The sequence below is a fragment of the Mercenaria mercenaria genome, chromosome 2 (genome assembly GCF_021730395.1).
Source record: "Mercenaria mercenaria strain notata chromosome 2, MADL_Memer_1, whole genome shotgun sequence".
NCBI lineage: Eukaryota > Metazoa > Mollusca > Bivalvia > Venerida > Veneridae > Mercenaria > Mercenaria mercenaria.
In genome coordinates this window covers 98,715,228-98,734,335 of record NC_069362.1, presented here as the reverse complement: position 1 = coordinate 98,734,335, position 19,108 = coordinate 98,715,228, and the positions used below count along the sequence as shown (strand labels likewise).

At 37.8% G+C, this 19,108-nt stretch overlaps 1 protein-coding gene across 1 annotated transcript in view; it reads left to right on the top strand.

The window, feature by feature from the left end:
• LOC123564686 (uncharacterized) overlaps positions 1-19,108 on the top strand; it is a 108,361-nt gene that overhangs the window by 5,997 nt on the left and 83,256 nt on the right. The window contains exons 3-12 of the mRNA XM_053537347.1: positions 130-273; positions 668-1,050; positions 2,422-2,617; positions 4,175-4,356; positions 9,391-9,551; positions 10,487-10,802; positions 12,284-12,443; positions 14,568-15,809; positions 16,741-16,866; positions 17,538-17,654. Of these exons, the coding sequence (XP_053393322.1) occupies positions 130-273; positions 668-1,050; positions 2,422-2,617; positions 4,175-4,356; positions 9,391-9,551; positions 10,487-10,802; positions 12,284-12,443; positions 14,568-15,809; positions 16,741-16,866; positions 17,538-17,654 (3,027 nt within the window). The remainder of the gene's footprint in view (positions 1-129; positions 274-667; positions 1,051-2,421; positions 2,618-4,174; positions 4,357-9,390; positions 9,552-10,486; positions 10,803-12,283; positions 12,444-14,567; positions 15,810-16,740; positions 16,867-17,537; positions 17,655-19,108) is intronic.

Below are 19,108 nucleotides of genomic sequence, written 5' to 3'. Positions count from 1 at the left end.
GAGGATGGACAAGTTCATTATAGAAAATTAGCGTGGTAACGGTTAATATTATATTTGAGAACTACACATGATATATTTGCGTCAGGAGGTGTACTTTATTAAAGCCATGTTGTATTTACCGTTTTACAGGTTACCTTGGATGCTATAAAGAAACCACACCTCTCCGAGTTTACACCTCGAACCCTGGAGCTTTAGGGAAGTCACCCTTGACACCGCAGACTTGTTACACACTTTGTGGAGGACTCGGACATAGCTATGCGGCGTTAGCGTTTGGTAAGGATTCAATTCAGCTGTACGGTTGCTTTAACTTTTACCCTGCTAAATGTCTAAAATGGACTGGTCCACCATTCAATTCGGGCAATACCATTTATTATTTGAAGGGGTGTTTACTGAAAATTTACTTACTGAATAGCGAACAGTGCAAACCATGATCAGACTGCACGGATGTGCAGGCTGATCTTGGTCTGCACTGGTCGCAAAGGCAGAATCACTTGCCGGCAGCAGTGTAAAGGTTAATTATTATAATTATTTTCTTAGAATTAAATGCGCTTAGATGAATTGATACTGTTATGAGATTATATTCCTAATCTTTTAAACGCTTACAAAGTCATTGTTTAAAATAGTTTTTATTAAATTTTAGAAAATGTTTCATTAATTTTAACTGCAGGACGATTTTGTTTCTGCTCGAACACGTCACCAGATGGTGCTTTGGTCAGGGATAATTCGGACACAAAGTGCACCTTGAGTTGTCCCGGTGACCCGCTGCAGAATTGTGGATCGAAAGCATACGTAAATGTATATAGCACGCCAATACCTGTAGACCTTACGATCAGCGCGGCACCAAAGACAGTCCCTGCTGGAACTAATGTAGTCCTCACGTCAGCTGTTCAACCGAGCGGTATTGGGTTCGATCTTCGGGTTGATTTTGACGACTTTGCCGGTAGGACAGAATATGATGAAAACGGAACGAATATTTTGCAACGCACTTTCCATCAAGCCGGCGAGTACGAAATACGTTCGTACGTTACTGACGTCGATAATATGTTACCCGTGAGTATAATTATTTAGAGGATATTACATGAGTGTCTTTTCATATTGAATTTATTAAACGAGTTGAATAAAATAATAAAATGCGAGGCTCTGCCGAGCATTTTATCAATTTTATTCAACGAGTTTAATAAATTCAATGTGGAAAGAAACAAATATAATATTCTTTTTATCACATGTTTACTTTTCCTGTCGAAACATCAAAAATTCAACTTTCTTTTACTATATAAACAAGTCAGTTTGACCAACGTCTCCTATACTATAAACGACGTCGACGTCAAAGCTTTATTCTAACACGATCCGATTTATTTTCCTATTAAACAAAGAAGGCAGAAATTCTACAATAAATCACTGTTCTGACTTCACAATTATTACGTCATGGCGTCAAACGGCATAGCGGCGCGCTGGAAAAGAAACCGATTGAAAACGGGCAAATATTTGATTAATGTCGTCAAGGATGTACTTAAAAATCCTTGTTAACGTGTTAGAATCGAAATAATATATCTCATTTAGTGATTTGCTCTTGAATAAATCATTGTTTGTCGTTCAGATGCGTATTATTATATCACTCGGGCTGCGCCCTCGTGATATAATTCCTTCGCATCTGAACTCCAAACAATGATTTATTCAACGACAAATCACATGACGAGATATATTATTTCTTAATTACACTAGTGTATTATCATTTTTATGTAATGGCTTTATTACACTCCCGCAACGTCAAACATGTGATAAAATACGTTATATATAAATCTAATATGGTACCCGTTAGTATCCTCGTCATTTACAGTAATGGCTGATGTTTAGTACTGATATACTATAAGCTCTGATCAGGACAATTACAAGACCTGATCAGGACAGGCCCGGTCAGATTTTGCAAAATAATGAACATATACAAATATCCATATTTTATTTCCCAAAATGTACTGAAATAAACCACGGACACTACAGGATGACTGCAACATCTAGATCTGCTTTTAAACGTCGCTCTACAGATATGTCAAACAGGTTAACATATAGTCCTGCCCACTAATTCTCGAGAGAGTCTTATCATCACGTCACCACCGAAAAAAGATCACATTATCCGCAAGAATGAAAAACCTTACTTTTACCACGAAATGCTGAGCTTTATCAAATATTATGTCTTGTTTAAATATACCAGTTTATGTAAGAATATTTTATTTGAATGTGAAACCCACTGGGGTCAGTTTTTAGTGACAGAACACTTTAGATATACATTTATTATAAAGTACTGACTGTTTTAACCTAGCATAAGTTACTGTTTACACAGATAGTCTGTAGAAAATATTTTTTCTTTTCAAATAGAAAATTTGGCCATGAAATATGATTTTAAAAAGCTTCAAATGTTTTCAGGATGTTGAGACCGCCACCTCTGTTATTGTAGAAAGCATTCCGGATGGCGTAACACTTGATTGCCCGACTGATATGGCAACGTACAAAGAAGACGCATGTTTTATAACAGTTACACGTGGTACGAACATGAACCTCGAGATCTCTTATACAGATGGAAATCCAGGAGTGGCGGTAGTCGAAAATTTGCAAATAGCAGGTGGGCAAAAAGCTAACGTTCTTTGGAAGTTATGCACCAAATAAGCAAAACGTTCCATTTTCTACATAATTTAAACGGCATAATAAGTGTTAGGCTTTTATCCGAACTGTAATATAATGTGATATGTCACAAAGTTTGGTTTTTTTGCCAGTTTCTGTTGGAGGAAAAAATGATAAACTTCTCAAAGAGGTTTTGTTTGAACCACCAAAACAGACAGACCGTATGTGCACCAAAGCTACACCTGTCATAGTCTCTGTAAACGCAAAACATTCAAACTGCATTCTGCAGAAGATACCGAGATGTAAAACAAGCACCAAAAAAAAAAAAGAGTCTCGTGTTGGTTTCATTACGATTATGAGCGATATCATGAAGGCACCCAATTATAAACGTTTATTTTTTGTTTCATCACGATTATTAATCAGAGAATGATTTTGGGGCGAGTTTACCCGCTACCAAAGTTATAAATGTACTTCTGATTATCATAGAATCTTAATTTTATTCCTTATCACATCAAAAGATATTCATGCGCTTCACAAAATAGTTCCATTCATGAACATCGCGGATCAGTGATCAAGCAGTCCTAATTTAACCTGTCTCCATTCACACTGAACATTTAGATTAAATAAGATCCATCTATGATTAGGTATTCCAGCCCATGGTTTCACTGATTTCCAGCTGGCCATTTAGATAATTTCATCTTAGATTTGAGACACATTTGTATTTTTTGTTTCTCATACATGCATTTTAATAGTTTGGCATTTGTTTTGTTAAAATAGAGTGTTACAAATTGACCAAAAGTACATTATTAATTTATACGTGATTTATACGTGATTTATTTAAAAAGTAAAGGTGGTGAATGAATACTATAGTATATTTTCGCATTGCAGTTTTGTTTTTGATTTGCATGCTAACTGTTTTTTTTTTGTGTGTGTCTGTTTTATAAAGTTACATTTTTGTACAAGTGACATGATATTTTTAAGAGACAAAATGTAAATTCAGGTATTCTTTGCTCTCTCCTAGCTGTCTATGAATGGCATTCGGGTACACAAGAGTTGCCAGAAAACAAAATAAAACAAAAATAAATCTACCAAAATCCGCCCCACCAGACGTCCAAAGGTTTTGATTATTTGTCCTGGTTGATAGAATCAACGTTACTCTTTCCTTTTGTCAAGGGTACCAAAACCAAAACACTAAAATCTCAGAAATCAACCACCAAGTTAGTGACTAATGAGTGTTTGTGTATAAATGATCAAAGTGTTTAGTAAAAGGAAGTTTGCATGTTGCTGTCTAGATAACATCCGTGTTTTATAGAGTATATATGTACATGTCACTTATATGACCCAAGCTTTTTGTAACTGTTGTTTACTTCTTGAAATTTAGAACGATATGATTCCTGTACTTTTAAACATCGAAAGTGTTCTTATATCATTACCACAAAAAAGCACTGCTTAGCGCTTTTATATAGTCGTACATATTGCAATGTGCCTTTATTCAGTCAACCCTGATTTAAGCCGATTAATATGTATCAAATAAATCTAAATGTTTGTTATTTGGTAGATTCGATGGAGTATTCGCTGGGAAATTTCGTGCAAGAGCATATGTTGTCGCCTTTAGCCACATACACATCCGGTACAAGCACTGCAGGTCTGATAATTCACCATGGCAACCCCGCACAGTATCCAGGCGTACTTGTCGGCTTTGAGTACTATGGTGTTGGCACAGGAGCACTAGATTTTTACGTAAGTTAGACTCAAATTAACACCCTATATCAAAATACCCGTTAAACTTTTGTCCGCAGCATAACTCCAAAACTATCAGAGTTAATTTGTCAGTCTCCCGCATTGACAGAGGACACTAAGAGCAATTAACATGAATCCGATGTTGTTTTTATTATGCTGACAGCTTCCCGACATAAAATGGAGGTGAATAACTGACCATAGGCAACTGCCTGGAATGAATCAGAGCTGGAGAATGATTTACTTTGGACAACATCCCCACATACATCAGAGGTGAATGCTTGACCCTAGACAACTGCCTGTCATGAATCCCTAATGGAGGATGAAATTAATCAGGGGTGACTGATTGATCCGGGAAAACTAACGGAAAAGACATTATTGTGATGGATTGTCGATCTTAGATAACTTCCCAGCATGAATCAGAAATGACTGTTTGACCCTATGTAACTACCTGACAAGAACAGGCGGAGGTGGCTGACTGACCTTAGACAAATTCCTGACATGAATTAGAAATGTATGTTTGGCCCTAGACAACTGCCTGATATGAATCTGCGAGGCAGGGAATGATTGTCCTGTGAAAACATCCCCATATGAATCAGAGGTGAATGATTAATCACTAAATAACTGTCTGACATGCATCAGAGAGGTGGAAGAGGATTGTCCTAGACAGCTTTCCCCAAATAATTCAGAGAGGAATGATTGACCCTGTTAAGCAAATGCCCGATTTGAATCAGAGGTGATGGTTGTTTGACCTAAAACATCTTCCCAATAAAAATCAGAGGTAAAGTTAGAAAACTTCCCAATACGAATCATGTGTGAATCATTGACCTTAGATCACTTTCCGAAATGAATCATGAGTGAATGTTTGATCTTTGACATCTTTCCCCACATGAATCAGAAGTAAGTGAATGACCCTAGACAACTTCCCCGTATGAATCAGAGGTGGACGCTTGATCTTGGATATCTTCCCGACATTAATCTAAGGTAAAATATTGACATAAGATAACTTCCTGAAATGAAGAGATACACCATTGACGCTAGGTAGACAACTCCCTCACAGGAATAAGTGGTGTATGATTGCCTACAGGAATAAAAGATGGCGAATGATTGACCATAGACAACTTCATCGCATGAATCAGAAATGAATGGCTGATTCCAGCAAATGTTTAACATAAATCAGAGGTGAATGATTGTCCTCATGCAATTTCCCGACATGAATTGTGATCAAAGACAACTGCCTGACATGAATCACAGGTGAATTATTGACCTTTGGCATCTGCCTGACATCAATCATAGATGATGGATCGATCGACCTTTGACAACTTCCCGATATTAATCAGAAGTGAATAATTAACCCTAGGGAGCTGCCTGACATTAGTAAATGGTGAATGACTGACTTTAGACAGCACCTAAACCTGAAAAAGCGGTGAACGATAGACCCTAGGCAACTGCCTGACATTAATCAGAGGCATAGGATGGTTTTCATTAGACAGAATCACAGGTGTAAGTGTAACCCTTTGTAGATAAAGGATTAATTAATTCCTCAAGCACTTTTTCTATAGTCTACAAGTTTATTTTTTTCTGTCCTTAACAATAGAGTCTGACGTCATAGATAAATTCTTCTTTCTCAAATATGAGAAATTAGATTTCCCAAGTTAAATGTAATTCTAAAGCTTTTTCATTTTAGTTAGTATTTCTCCCAACGAGTTAGCTGAGTGCCAAAGCTAAAAACTCATTCAATTCCTACCTAGATGTTAATCACGGTGGTCGCTCGTCGGACACTGAAGATAAATTTCTCCCCCTTCCTTTTATGTTTCGTAAGAGACAAGATTGACAGGTACTTAGAATACATGTTCGATGATATTCCTTTCACATACCAGGTGACGTTTTACAGACCTCTATATGGTTGAAACTTAAAGATTTCATGACGTGTCCCTTATGTTGAATACACCCTAAAATTCAGTTCTGAAACAAGAAGGCAATTAACCTAGGTACAGAATTATCGTATGATGACCTTAAAGACATAGTCATCTGTTCAAGATAAGTGGTTGAAGATTTTTGAACTAGTCAATTAACCAAAGAGCCCTTGAGTTCCTATAAAATAATTACAATAACAGTTTTGTAATTAGTCGAAGGATTGGACAATTATGACCATTTATCACAATTTATCTGAGGGTATTTCCCACGAAGCTATTTCATTAGATATACATGCGTCACGAGCATGTGTTACATAAGGTTAGTGACCGTATAAGACAAAATGTTTCGGGGAAATGTTTCCTCGTTCGAGATTCGGACGTACGATCCCGCGATGTAAAATAAAAAAAGTACTCCATAGACCTGCCACTTTATTATTTTGTTTCTAATTTTAACTTGCCGTGGCTAATTAAATTTGCAACGCCGTCTTTATAACTGCATTACATCGTAATCTTGAGGCGTGCCGCTTAAAATTTAGGGGTAGATACGATCAACTTTGATAAACTAGATGTGTTTCCGTAGGGCAATTGTGTCTCCCACTCGTGTCACTGTATGCATAGTTTTGACTAAGCCAAGAGCCATAACTCTGGTCTGGCTGTGAAATCTGTGTAAAACAGCAGCAGCACAACTTTTCATGCTGAATAACGATCCTCTGAAGTCTCATGATTCTTTGAGATATGCATGACACAAATTTGGACCGACGGACCGACTGACCGTCCGACGGACAAGGGGAAATATAAGTAACACCCCCCCCCCCCCACCACACACACGCAAATGTAGGGGAGGGGTGCACAAAGATAGTGAAAATATTGCTAATCAAGATGAGAAACCAAAACTAATTGCATGGATTAATTCGTCAGTGTACGGTTTCTAATCTGTATCAAGTCAATATCCCCACTAGTGTATTAGTTGTATCTTCTACTACAAAGACGTTTTTAGTTCACCTGAGCATGAAGTGCTCAAAGGGAGAGATATGGTGGTCAGTGATTGTCCTTCGTCCGTCGTCCGTCAACAGTTTCCTTTAAACAATATCTCCTCCTAAACCACCAGGCCAATTTTGATGAAACTTCACAGAGATGTTCCTTGGATGGTCTCTTTTTAAAAATTATTCAAAGAATTGAATTCCATAAAGAACTCTGGCTGCCATGGCAACCGAAAGGAAAAACTTTAAGAATATTCTTGTCCAAACCCATAGGTCCTAGGGCTTTGATATATGTAGCATCATCTAGTGGTCCTCTGCCAAGATTGTTCAAATTATCCCGCTAGGTTCAAGTATGGCCCGCCCTGTGGGTCACATGGTTTATATAGACTTACAAAGGGAAAAACTTTGAAAATTTCCTTGTACAAAACCACAGGGCTTAGGGCTTTGATATTTGGTTTGTAGCATTATTTAGTGGTCTTCTACCAAGATTGTTCAAATTATCCCCTTAACGTCAAATATGGTCCCGCCCTAGGGATCACATGGTTTATAAAGACTTATATCGGGAAAAACTTTGAATATCTTCTTGTCCAAAACCACAAGGCCTAGGGCTTTGATATTTGGTATGTAGCATCATCTAGTGAGCCTTTACCAATATTGTTCAACTCATATCACTACAGTCAAATATTGCCCAGCCCTGGGGGTAACATGGTTTATATATTATATAGGAAAAAACTTTGAAAATCTTCTTGTCCAAAACCACAGGGCCTAGGGCTTTGATATTTTGTATGTAGGATCATCTAGTAGTCCTCTACCAAGATTGTTCAAATTATCCCCTAGGGTCAAATATGGCTCGCCATGAGGTCACATGGTTTATATAGACTTATATAGGGAAAACTTTGAAAATCTTCTTGTACAAAACCACAGGGCATATGGCTTTGATATCTGGTATGAAGCAGTGTATAGATGTCCTTTACCAAGATTATTTAAATTATTCCCCTGGGGTTAAAACTGACCACGCCCCCGGTGCACATGGTTTATTGACTTGTATAGGGAAAAACCTTTAAAAATTCTTGTCTTAAACCATACGGCCCAGAGCTTAGATATTTAGTATGCGGAATGCTCTAGTGGTTCTCTACCAAATATGTTCAAATCATGACCCTGGGATCGGTATATGCCAGGCCCGGGGTCCCTTGTTTTACATTGACTAATATAGGAAAAATCTTTAAAAATCTCCTTGCCCAGAACCATAAGGCTCAGACCTTATTAGTAGGCCTATTGTCTGGTGGTCAACTATCAAGTTTGTTCGAAGTATGAAACTGGGGTCAGAATTGACTGCGCCCAGGGGTCAACAGTTTTTTTTTTTTGGTTCCTTGACATACATAGACTTATTTGCTTTTGAAGCAATGGCAAATAAATTTGGACCACAGGTATAATGTTTGATAAAGAATTCAAAACTCATCTTGAATAGTCTTAATCGTGACCTGCTGACCGACTTTTTCGCTTTTTGAAGTTACAGCATAGAAATTTGGACCACACATATAATTTTTGATACAGATTTCAATACTCATCTTGAATAGTCTTAATCATGACCTACTGACCTACTTTCTTGTCTTTGAAGGTACAGCATAGAAATTTGGACAACATTTGATACTGATCTAAGTCCTCATCTTTAATATTTTTAACCCTGACTTACTGACCTATTTTCTTGGTTTTGAAGCTACAGCAAAGAGATTTTAACCACCTGTATGATGTTTGATATAGATTTCAATCCTCATCTTGAATAGTCTTACTCGTGACCTACTGTTCTACTTTCTTATTTTTGAAGTTAAGCAAAGCGATTTGGACCACCTGTATATATGTTAACAGATTTCAGTAATTATCTTGAATAATCTTTACTATGACCTACTCGCCTAGTTTTTTTTAACTTTAGCGAAGAAATTTGTCCAAGCAAGCAACTAAACACGGGTGAGCGATATAGGGCCATCATGGCCCTCTTGTGTCAACTATTGCTCTCAAAAATGATCTGGTGATACTTGGGTACTAGTAAATATATCCTTGGTTACTTTTAGACCCAGATATTACACATTAAAATATAAATTAATAAGTTTATTAAAATGGTTGTCAATTTTTTTAACTTTTAGGTGTATCGGCCTAGCTGTGGAGGGCAGGTGTATTGCTATGATACAAACACTTGTCAAAGCACGTGCGATGTTACATGTGGTGTTGAGGGTTATTGTATGGACACCGGCAGTTGCTGTGGCTCTCCCATCTCCCGAACTCCGGGTCTCCTTGCCAGCTACACGTATGAATTCTACCAATTTTGATATCTTTACCTTCGTGAAAGAGACTATCTAAATGAAAGCTTTCAAATGACGTCTTTTCCGATTAAGGATAAATAATATTTTGTTGTGAAAAAATAAAGATCAAAGCAAATATCTGTAACCTTTTCATCATTTTTAAATAGATTAAACAGAGAAAAGGGGAAACATTACGTAGTCGTTATGTTAAAATATAATGTAATTAACAAAGGCAGTGAGAGTAGTATGTCATGTTTATTTTTACGACGTATTATTGATAATCGAACTTCTTTTTCTAAAAATGCCTCTTTGATATATTTACACACATTGATAAGCTCATTTTTGTTGGTCGAATTTAGTAATGTATGGAACTTAAAAACTGATGGATTAACAAAATAATGTCGCTTAATATATATTTTCCTTATTTGTAGATAATATGGGCAGATATAAATGAAATGAAATTCATCTTTTAAGTCTCGAACAATAACTTCATTTCGTGGAATAAGAATATACAAGGGATAATTACATACATGACGTCTAATAAAGACTGGCGCTAGTTACAGTGATAGCAGATATAGTTACTGCTTACATCTCTGATGCATTTTAATGCTTGAAGATTTGTTTGTTTGTTTGTTTGGGGTTTAACGCCGTTTTTCAACAGTATTTCATTCATGTAACGGCGGGCAGTTTCCTGGATTCTGTACCAGTACAAACCTGTTCTCTGCAAGTAACTGCCAACTTCCCCACTTGAATCAGAGGTGGAGGACTAATGATTTCAGACACAGTGTCATTTATCAAATGGTCACGGAGAACATACGCCCCGTCCGAGGATCGAACTCAGGACCCCGCGACCAACGTTTTTTAATGCTTGAAGAAGTGCATGGGTGCAATCCCGAATATATCTGTTAGTCCATTCCAGTTTGAATTTGTATCTTTTCAGACTTGAACATACAATATCAGTAAATGTCACCCCAGGATACCACTACGCACCTTCACCAGCAGACCTGAATATTCAGCCCGGGGATGTAATAGCACACGACGGGAAAGCCACACCATTAATTGCAAATTCCGTTCCAGATGTACCCATCGGGACTGAATACGACAGTTATTGTGCTGGTCATGTAGCACCAGCAAGTATTGGGTCTACTGCCTGTACCTCAACAACGGAGGTACATCAACTGAAGGCGATATTTGCCGATACTTCAGAAATAATGTACCCGCTAGAATTCACAATGCCGGGAAGTGTAACATTTCAGGTACGGTGTAAAATCTGTCTGCCTTCGTAAAATTATCTCTCAAGACAAAAAGCACCTGCGCAACAACAACATATATGGTATGCCATCGACCAGCTAAACCAAAAGAAACGACTTTCATTTAGAAAGAGTCTCTTTGGGTTTATATATTTTGCTAGCTGGAACTCAGCTTGCCAATGCATTTATAATTTATCGAACAAAAAAGCCAGGTAAAGCCGGGAAGCTTTCATGGAATTCGGAAGCTTCGTTCATTTTCGTTGATTTTCTTAACACAATCCTTTATTCCAGCGGAATGAAAACATGTTTCATTGGCGAGCTAACGACGTGCTAATTATCAAAGACTGATGATGCCAAATATTGTCTGTTAAACAGTAACTGTCAAACGAAAAATGCTGATTATTAATTGCAACTGAATGCAAAACAATAAATGCCATATTCGTATTGCTAAGACCTTATTCAAATATATATGCCTGAATTAGTGGATGGATTTTTTTCCTAGAGTCGTTGGCCTTCTTTACATAACTTTATTTTTGTTTAAAAAATATATTTTGCCATTCCGTGCTTCGAATCAGAGTGGCAGAGCATTATATGTTTTTTTAATAATGAAAAGCTACATTTATTAGTTTAAGAGATACTGGACACTAAGTCATAAATTTTAAGGATATTAGGATTAGTTTTTATCGTTTGGCAATAAGCATTAGCTATTTGACATCTGGCATTTCGCATTAAGTATTATGGCATAGCAGTTTCTATTTAGCTTTAGAATTTAGTTATTGGTTTTTAAAGTTTGATATTAGATATTTCCCATTTAGCAGTTAGCATCGCGCACCAGCCTCCATAGTGGAACAAGCCGAACATTTCAGAAAAGCATAAATTTCAATAGAATACAAATTGTAAAATGCGTCGAAAAAAAGAGTGACAACTTTCCGCCCATAAATCCTGATATGTACATTGATGAGTCTCGACTGGGAAAAATACAGTGGCAATTTGAGCTAGCTTTCTAATTCGGTTTCTAACCCAGCCATGGTCAGTGTCATAAAGGGAAGAAACGGCCGTCTGTGTTTAGCGAACCGGACTGTTTGCACTAGGAATAAATATAAAATACAACGGTGGTTCAGCTATAATTCTCAGCTTTACACCAAAATATTGACTCAAATTACATTCATAATATAATAAAAAGTATTTACATGTTTTGTGACCGCACACAGATGATAATTTATCAATTAACATTTTATATCGGCCACGAGGATATACGAGGTTGGCGTGCAATATGCCTTTACAAACAAACCATTAATTATGATCTACTTCCGGGTCTCTTGACCTATAGAAATGCAAGAAACTTGTAGGTAGCGAAGTAAAGAAACATTTGTTTTCATCGACTTTTTGATATTTTTAAGAAACCCTGGTAATAAACATTACTCAAAAACTAGTGAAACATAATTTGCTTATCAAAATGACAAACCATAATAATAATTATTTTTCAGGCCACGATTTCCAATCTGGACCAAGTTAATATCCCGAATAGTGCCATGGTTAATTCTACAACTATAAATGTTTTGGAAGGTGTGAATGCAGCCATACTAAATGCCCCAGTTTACGTCGCACTTAATACGCCGACAGATTTTAGTGTTGAGCCTTATACAGGTCAGTATTACTCTTCGTTTAAATTGGTCAACAGTGTTATGTACTTATAAATAGACTGGCCCGGTTTATTGGTTGGTCAGGCCTACGGAAATGCGATATGTATTGTATTTTGTCATTTGTTTTTAGCATGGATCCCCTTCAGTTTGGAACCGTCCATGTTTACAAATACGTTTGTCTATTTTACGATTAGTATGTCATTACTAGCCTTCCATGTACATGTATTGACATATTTCCCTACGAATGGGCATTGTATTATATAATTCCATAGAAAGGATGGAAACTGCTACAGCATGGTTCAATTTTAAACAAAATGAACTGTTAGCAACCTGAGCATGGATATTATATACATAATACAATTAAGCTGATGTAACGACCACCCTTCGGAGAGACCAAAACTGGGTCTTTATTCGGTAATTGTTTCATTTGTTAGTAGAGCAGGTCAAGATAAATTGTATTGAGAGGGAGAGGGGTGTCGGAAGGCACTTTTTGAAGAAAAAAAAACCTGCACCCATTTCTTTTTAATTTCCTCCGACTCCACAACCCATAATTTTTAATTTTCCTTCAACCCCACTACCCATAATTATGAGTTTTTACTAACCCCACCACCTATATATTAAATGTTCCATGAATTTGCGAAACAGAACTCTAAGCACGGAGAGGACTATTGTTATAATTAACAGCGGTAGTATTTACCGCTTTTTCTTTTTTCTAAAGAGTCACTGGGTAAACAATGTCAAAATGTTTCATTCCATTTGGAATGTTCGTCGTTGGCATAGAAAAATGTCTATACTCCACCTACCTTATTTATAATGAGCACGTTTCGTTCAGGCCAACCTTAAAAATATATTCGTCTGACCCTTTTGACCAAGCACTTCAAGGAGTGGGTCGGTAGGTCAGTATTTGTTTTCGCCGGAATGAGTGAAAGAATAATCATTATCAGCCTGTTGGTGTTTAAACTTCAAAATCCATTCAGATAAAATATTAAGGAAGTGCGCAACTGTTTAAAAATATGTTTTGTAGAAAACAAGTGTGTAATACTGCAGTAACTGTTAATAAGTTTGTGTCCGTCATTAGCGTCTTCCCTGAGAGGACGGTCGGGTATATTATGATGTGGGTTTTCTTAGCGACTTACATATTTTCTTGTAAATACGTTACGGAATCAGCTAGTGCTTTCACACATATATTGAAATGTCTATGTCAGATATGTCCTTAATATGGCTGATGACGATATGCTATTTACGTCGGCACCGGATAATGAAATGGATGTCACTGATTTATTAACATACGACCTTGTACGAGGACCTGTACGCCTGCATTTGTATGAGCAAGGAAAATTTCGACTAATTTTAGGGAAATTTTAAGTGATCTTCATACAAAGAATTTTTACTCAATTCATACATGTTTTCCTTTCGGCCTCGATTTCACTTCTGAAACTATTGTCAGCTGCATTCTGTTTCTTTTCCGGTTCAGTTTTAATGCGTATGAGAAACGGCCATAACTGGTATATGGCATAACGTGGCACAACAAACATTTATTGATACGTTAGAATGGAAGAATCAATCGGTCTCCGCGGACTTCTACACAAGTACAAGATACAGTAAAAAATCGGGGATACGAAAATGCGACCCAGGCAGCGAGACGAGACAGAAAGAATGTTTAGTATATAGAAATGTAAAAAAGTATGATCATACATCTTAGGTCGGTGAATTCAAAATTGCGGCCCGTATATCACGGTCATGTAGTGAAAAAGAAAGGAAAATATCCGTAGTTGATTAAGAGAGGTGATCAAACACCCCGCACCTCTCCCCCCTTACAATCAACCCACTACCAATAAAGACGATTTTGTAAGGACCACCACCCATAATTATGATTTTCTGATGGACACCACCACCCATAATTATGATTTCCTGATGGACCCCACCACCCATATAAATTATGATTTCCTGATGGACCCCATCACCCATAATTATGATTTTTTTTATGGACGCCCCCCCCCCCCCCCCCCCCTCAATACAGTTAATTCTGGAATCACTCTTACTATATGCAAGAAAAATCAATGTGAGTAGGCTGTAGTATATATGAATGAGGTTGGCATATTAAACCAATTTATCCTCGCTATTTTAGGTTCACCTGCAAATGTCGCTTGGAACTTTGATACTACGCCATACGAAGGCACCGACCTTATAACTCAGAGTCACACCTTTGCAACCTTAGGTTCCTACAACCTGACCGTCAACGTTTCTAATGCTGTAAGTTTCAAGTTCAACTTCACAACCATTTATGTTGAAGAACAGATAACTGGGTTGATTGTAACTGCACCCATTAGTTATGTTGAGGTGGGTGTGGTAACGAATATAGATCTTGGTATGACAGGCGGAAGCGATTACGTATGTGACTTCGAATTTGTATGTGAGGATGGCAGCGTTGAATCTGTACAAATAACAGAAGCTGACGGGTTAAGTTTTGATCATACATTCAATATTGCTGGTGACGTCACAATAAACGTTAATTGCGCTAACAATTTAAGTACCGCACAGACGACCAAGAACATCCGAGCAGTTGAACAACTTATCAATGTTGCATTAACGCCTCCAGGTGCTGTTGCAGGAGAATATTTCAATTTGATGCTGACATGGGACGCAGGAACAGATGTCTCCCTGGACAGCTTCACATACGACGGTATAGCAGTTGCCATGACTGTAGACGGAGCTCTACACCAAGCGACTTCAGATAATCCAAGACTGGAAACAGTTACAGGGACACATACTATTTCATACCAACTTACAAACCCCCTCGGTACGGTATCAGTACCATCCACGAGTTTCACCATAGAAATAGAAATCACAGATGCTGTTATCGACTGTATATTTCAAAACGAGTTTCCCGCTGTGCCTGGTTCTCCTTACACTATTATCCCCCTGAATTCCGGCGTGAATTGTACAGTGGATATGGTTGCTGGAACCAGCGTTGCCATTGATATTGACTATAAGGATGGCTTTACTGATAATCTCGCCGCCAGTACAGGGCAGACCTGGGCGTCAGCCGTGCCAGGGTTCAGCTTTCCGATAACACACACTTTTGCAACTTCAGGATATTATCATATGACAGTTACAGTGTCTAACGCATTTAACCTTGTGTCGGAAACCTATCCGGTCGCCGTAATGGTCGGCGTAGACAATTCTGTTATGGATCCGGTTGCGCCAGTGAGATTCGGCCCCCCGGCAGTCTTAAATTTTACTTTCAGCATAGTAGGGCCTGTCCCCAATGACGTCAGATGTTACATAGAGTGGGGTGACAAAAATTATAATGAATATGACCCGTGCGATCTAACAGACGTATTCACCCACAAATATCTGGACAAAGATGGTATGTAACTTTAACTTCAAACAGTCAAACTTCTGTATCTTGATTTCTGTCAGTTTCAACTTGCTCGCAAGTCGTTTTCAAAATTTCAATTTATTGGACGCTGTTATTTATGCAACTAAGTATTCTTTTAAATTGAAATATTTAAATTGTTGCCGAGGTCTTAGTTGCCAAACTCATCGACTTTTAATTCTTTAACTATCACTGCTAGAATTTCCAGCTTTTTTTTATATTCTATATGAAGAAGTTCTCTAATTATATCAAACAGGCATACAATGTATGTACCATTTCAAAACTCCCCTGCACCGATTGCCTCCTCTAGTTGTCTATACAGTATCCCCTTATTCTAAAGGGAGACTACTGCGTAGAAGCTTGGAACATTAATGAGTTATGGACTGGTCTGTCATTCAATATGGGCAGTACCATTCATTATTCTAAGGGGTATTGACTGAAAATTTACTGACAGAATAGTGAACAGTGCACGCAAGGCTCATCGTGGTCTGCACTGGTCGTAAAGCAGGCTAAAGATTAATATTTCAACTTCTTCAAGCCATTCCTTCATACCGAGGACCGAACGCAAAACCGACGTAACGCCCTCTGTATTTTATATGAGTTACTACATTCAGTACATTCTGCAATCTCTCTACGTCCTCACAGCTGCTTAAACTCATTCGGCTTCACCAAATTCAAGTTGTCAGTATTATTAAAAACTTATCAACGAAATATTTACCCAAAAAGCAATAAGACTAAGAACCAATGAAAGAAAGTTGATGATCAAACTACTTGTTGTGCTCGGTGTGGAACTTTTCGTAAATTTTTGAGATGATTAATTATACTCCAAAATCGTTGAACAAGCAATAACATCTTTGTCAAAGGACGTTAAAACGAAAACTTGTTGACTGTATTAAAAGTTGTTTTTCACACATTTCTTCAGGTACTTTGACGTTGAGGTACGTACTTGAAAATCTTGTTTCAAGGAAGGAAGATACACTGCCAGTATACATTGTGACCCCGATAATCGATCATGAATGCTACACCAGCAAAACAGCTGCAAGTCGAGGTAATCATAAAGATTTAGTAAGATTGAGAGAAAATGTTTATCGCTCACCTTTTTATTTTCTTATAACAGTCTTCTGAGAGACACTAATTACAGATGGCATCGAAACATGGTTCTCTCGCGTGTTTTATCATATATTATAAAGTGATTGTTTTTCTTAAAACACGCTTACACTAAAATGACGTCACGTTAACGTGTGATGACATCAATGTTTTTGTTGCGACCAAGAAAGAGCGCTACTATATTTATAGCAAAATCGTGTTTTACCTAAGTTAGTACACTCAAAATCGTGTATTAATAACGTTAAAACACGGGTTTTTATACATGATTTCTTAACTGTATAGTCAGCTCTATACGTAAAACACTCTTTGGAAAAAGCAAAACTTGTCTTTATTTGCAAAAAGCATTTATTTGCATGTTAAAATACAAGTTACAAACAAAGAAACTTAGTGCTCTAACCTCTGTTCCCTGTATGACTTAGTTCGATTTGCTGTTTATTTATAATTTTTATTTCCCATTTCTATATGGGATATTGGAGCTAATTAACTTGAAACATTAACCGGCTAACCATTCATTATGTAGTCTTTTTCGACTTTAGCTATAGAACTTAACATGGATAAATTACATAAATTTTGGACCTGCAATATATATATAAAAGTTGTTTTTTTTCACAGATGAACCTATCGATATTGTTTTTAAAACGTGGCGAGGCCCAGGAGTCGGCGAGCTCAACCTTACATTCGTCTGTGACGTAACAGTTCCGGGAGTCAAGACCACAAAAGCGAGGCAATGTAATAATGACTTCTTTTTTTTATAAATACACCACATGTTATTAATCAACGCCCCGACATGTTATTAATTACAATATTACGGCAGGTTATTTATTGAAGTAAATATTCCGAGCGTTATTGTGAAAAATATTATACTAGACTTTGTTGATTCCTCGTTTTGCAGACGTCAGTATGTGTATATGAGCCGTGCCATGGGAAAACCAACATAGTGGGTTTGCGACCAGCATGGATCCAGACCAGCCTGCGCATCCGCGCAGTCTGGTCAGGATCCATGCTGTTCGCTAACAGTTTCTCTAATTGCAATAGGCTTTGAAAGCGAACAGCATGGATCCTGACCAGACTGCGCGGATGCGCAGGCTGGTCTGGATCCATGCTGGTCGCAAACCCACTATGTTGGTTTTCTCATGGCGCGGCTCATATGTCTTCATTTCAATTCACATTCCTTTCTGACTATTTGCTAGTATTAAGTAGCTTATCTCCTTCAATTAAACATTTTTATTTTCATCATAACGTAAAATGGAGTTAATCTTTTCTAGAGGTGTAACAAGATATCGAACCATGAACGAATTACGATTGTTAGTGTCCCGATAGTATGCATAGATGCGATCCAGTCACTGTCGCCGAGTGCCCCGATATTCACATAGATGGTGACCGTTACGATCAATTTAATGCTGCCGAGTGTCCCAATAATTTGCATAGATAGTGACCGTTACGATCCAGTTAACGCTGCCGAATGTCAGGATAATTTGCGTTGATGGTGACCGTTACGATCCAGTTAATGCTGCCGAGTGTCCCAATAATTTGCATAGAAGGTGACCGTTACGATCACATTAGTGCTGCCGAGTTCCCCGATAACGATCCAGTTAACGCTACCGAATGTCATGATAATTTACGTTGATGGTGACCGTTACGATCCAGTTAGTGCTGCCGAGTGTCCCGATAATTTGCATAGATGGTGACCGTAACGATCCATTTTACGCTGCCGAGTGTCCCTATAATTTGCATAGATGGTGACCGTAACGATCCATTTTACGCTGCCGAGTGTCCCTATTATTTGCATAGATGGTGACATTTACGATCAAAATAATGCTGCTGAGTGTCCCGATAATTTGCATAGATGGTGACCGTTACGATCCAGTTAACGCTGCCGAATGTTAGGATAATTTGCGTTGATGGTGACCGTTACGATCCAGTTAACGCTGCCGAGTGTCCCGATAATTTGCATAGATGGTGGCCGTTACGATCAAGTTAATGCTGCCGATTGTCCCTATAATTTGCATAAATAGTGACAGTTACGATCCAGTTAACGCTGCCGAGTGTCCAGATAATTTGCATTGATGGTGACCGTTACGATCAAGCTAATGCTGCCGAATGTCCCGATAATTTAAATAGATGGTGACCGTTACGATCAACTTAATGCTGCCAAGTGCCCCGATAATTTGCATAGGTACTGG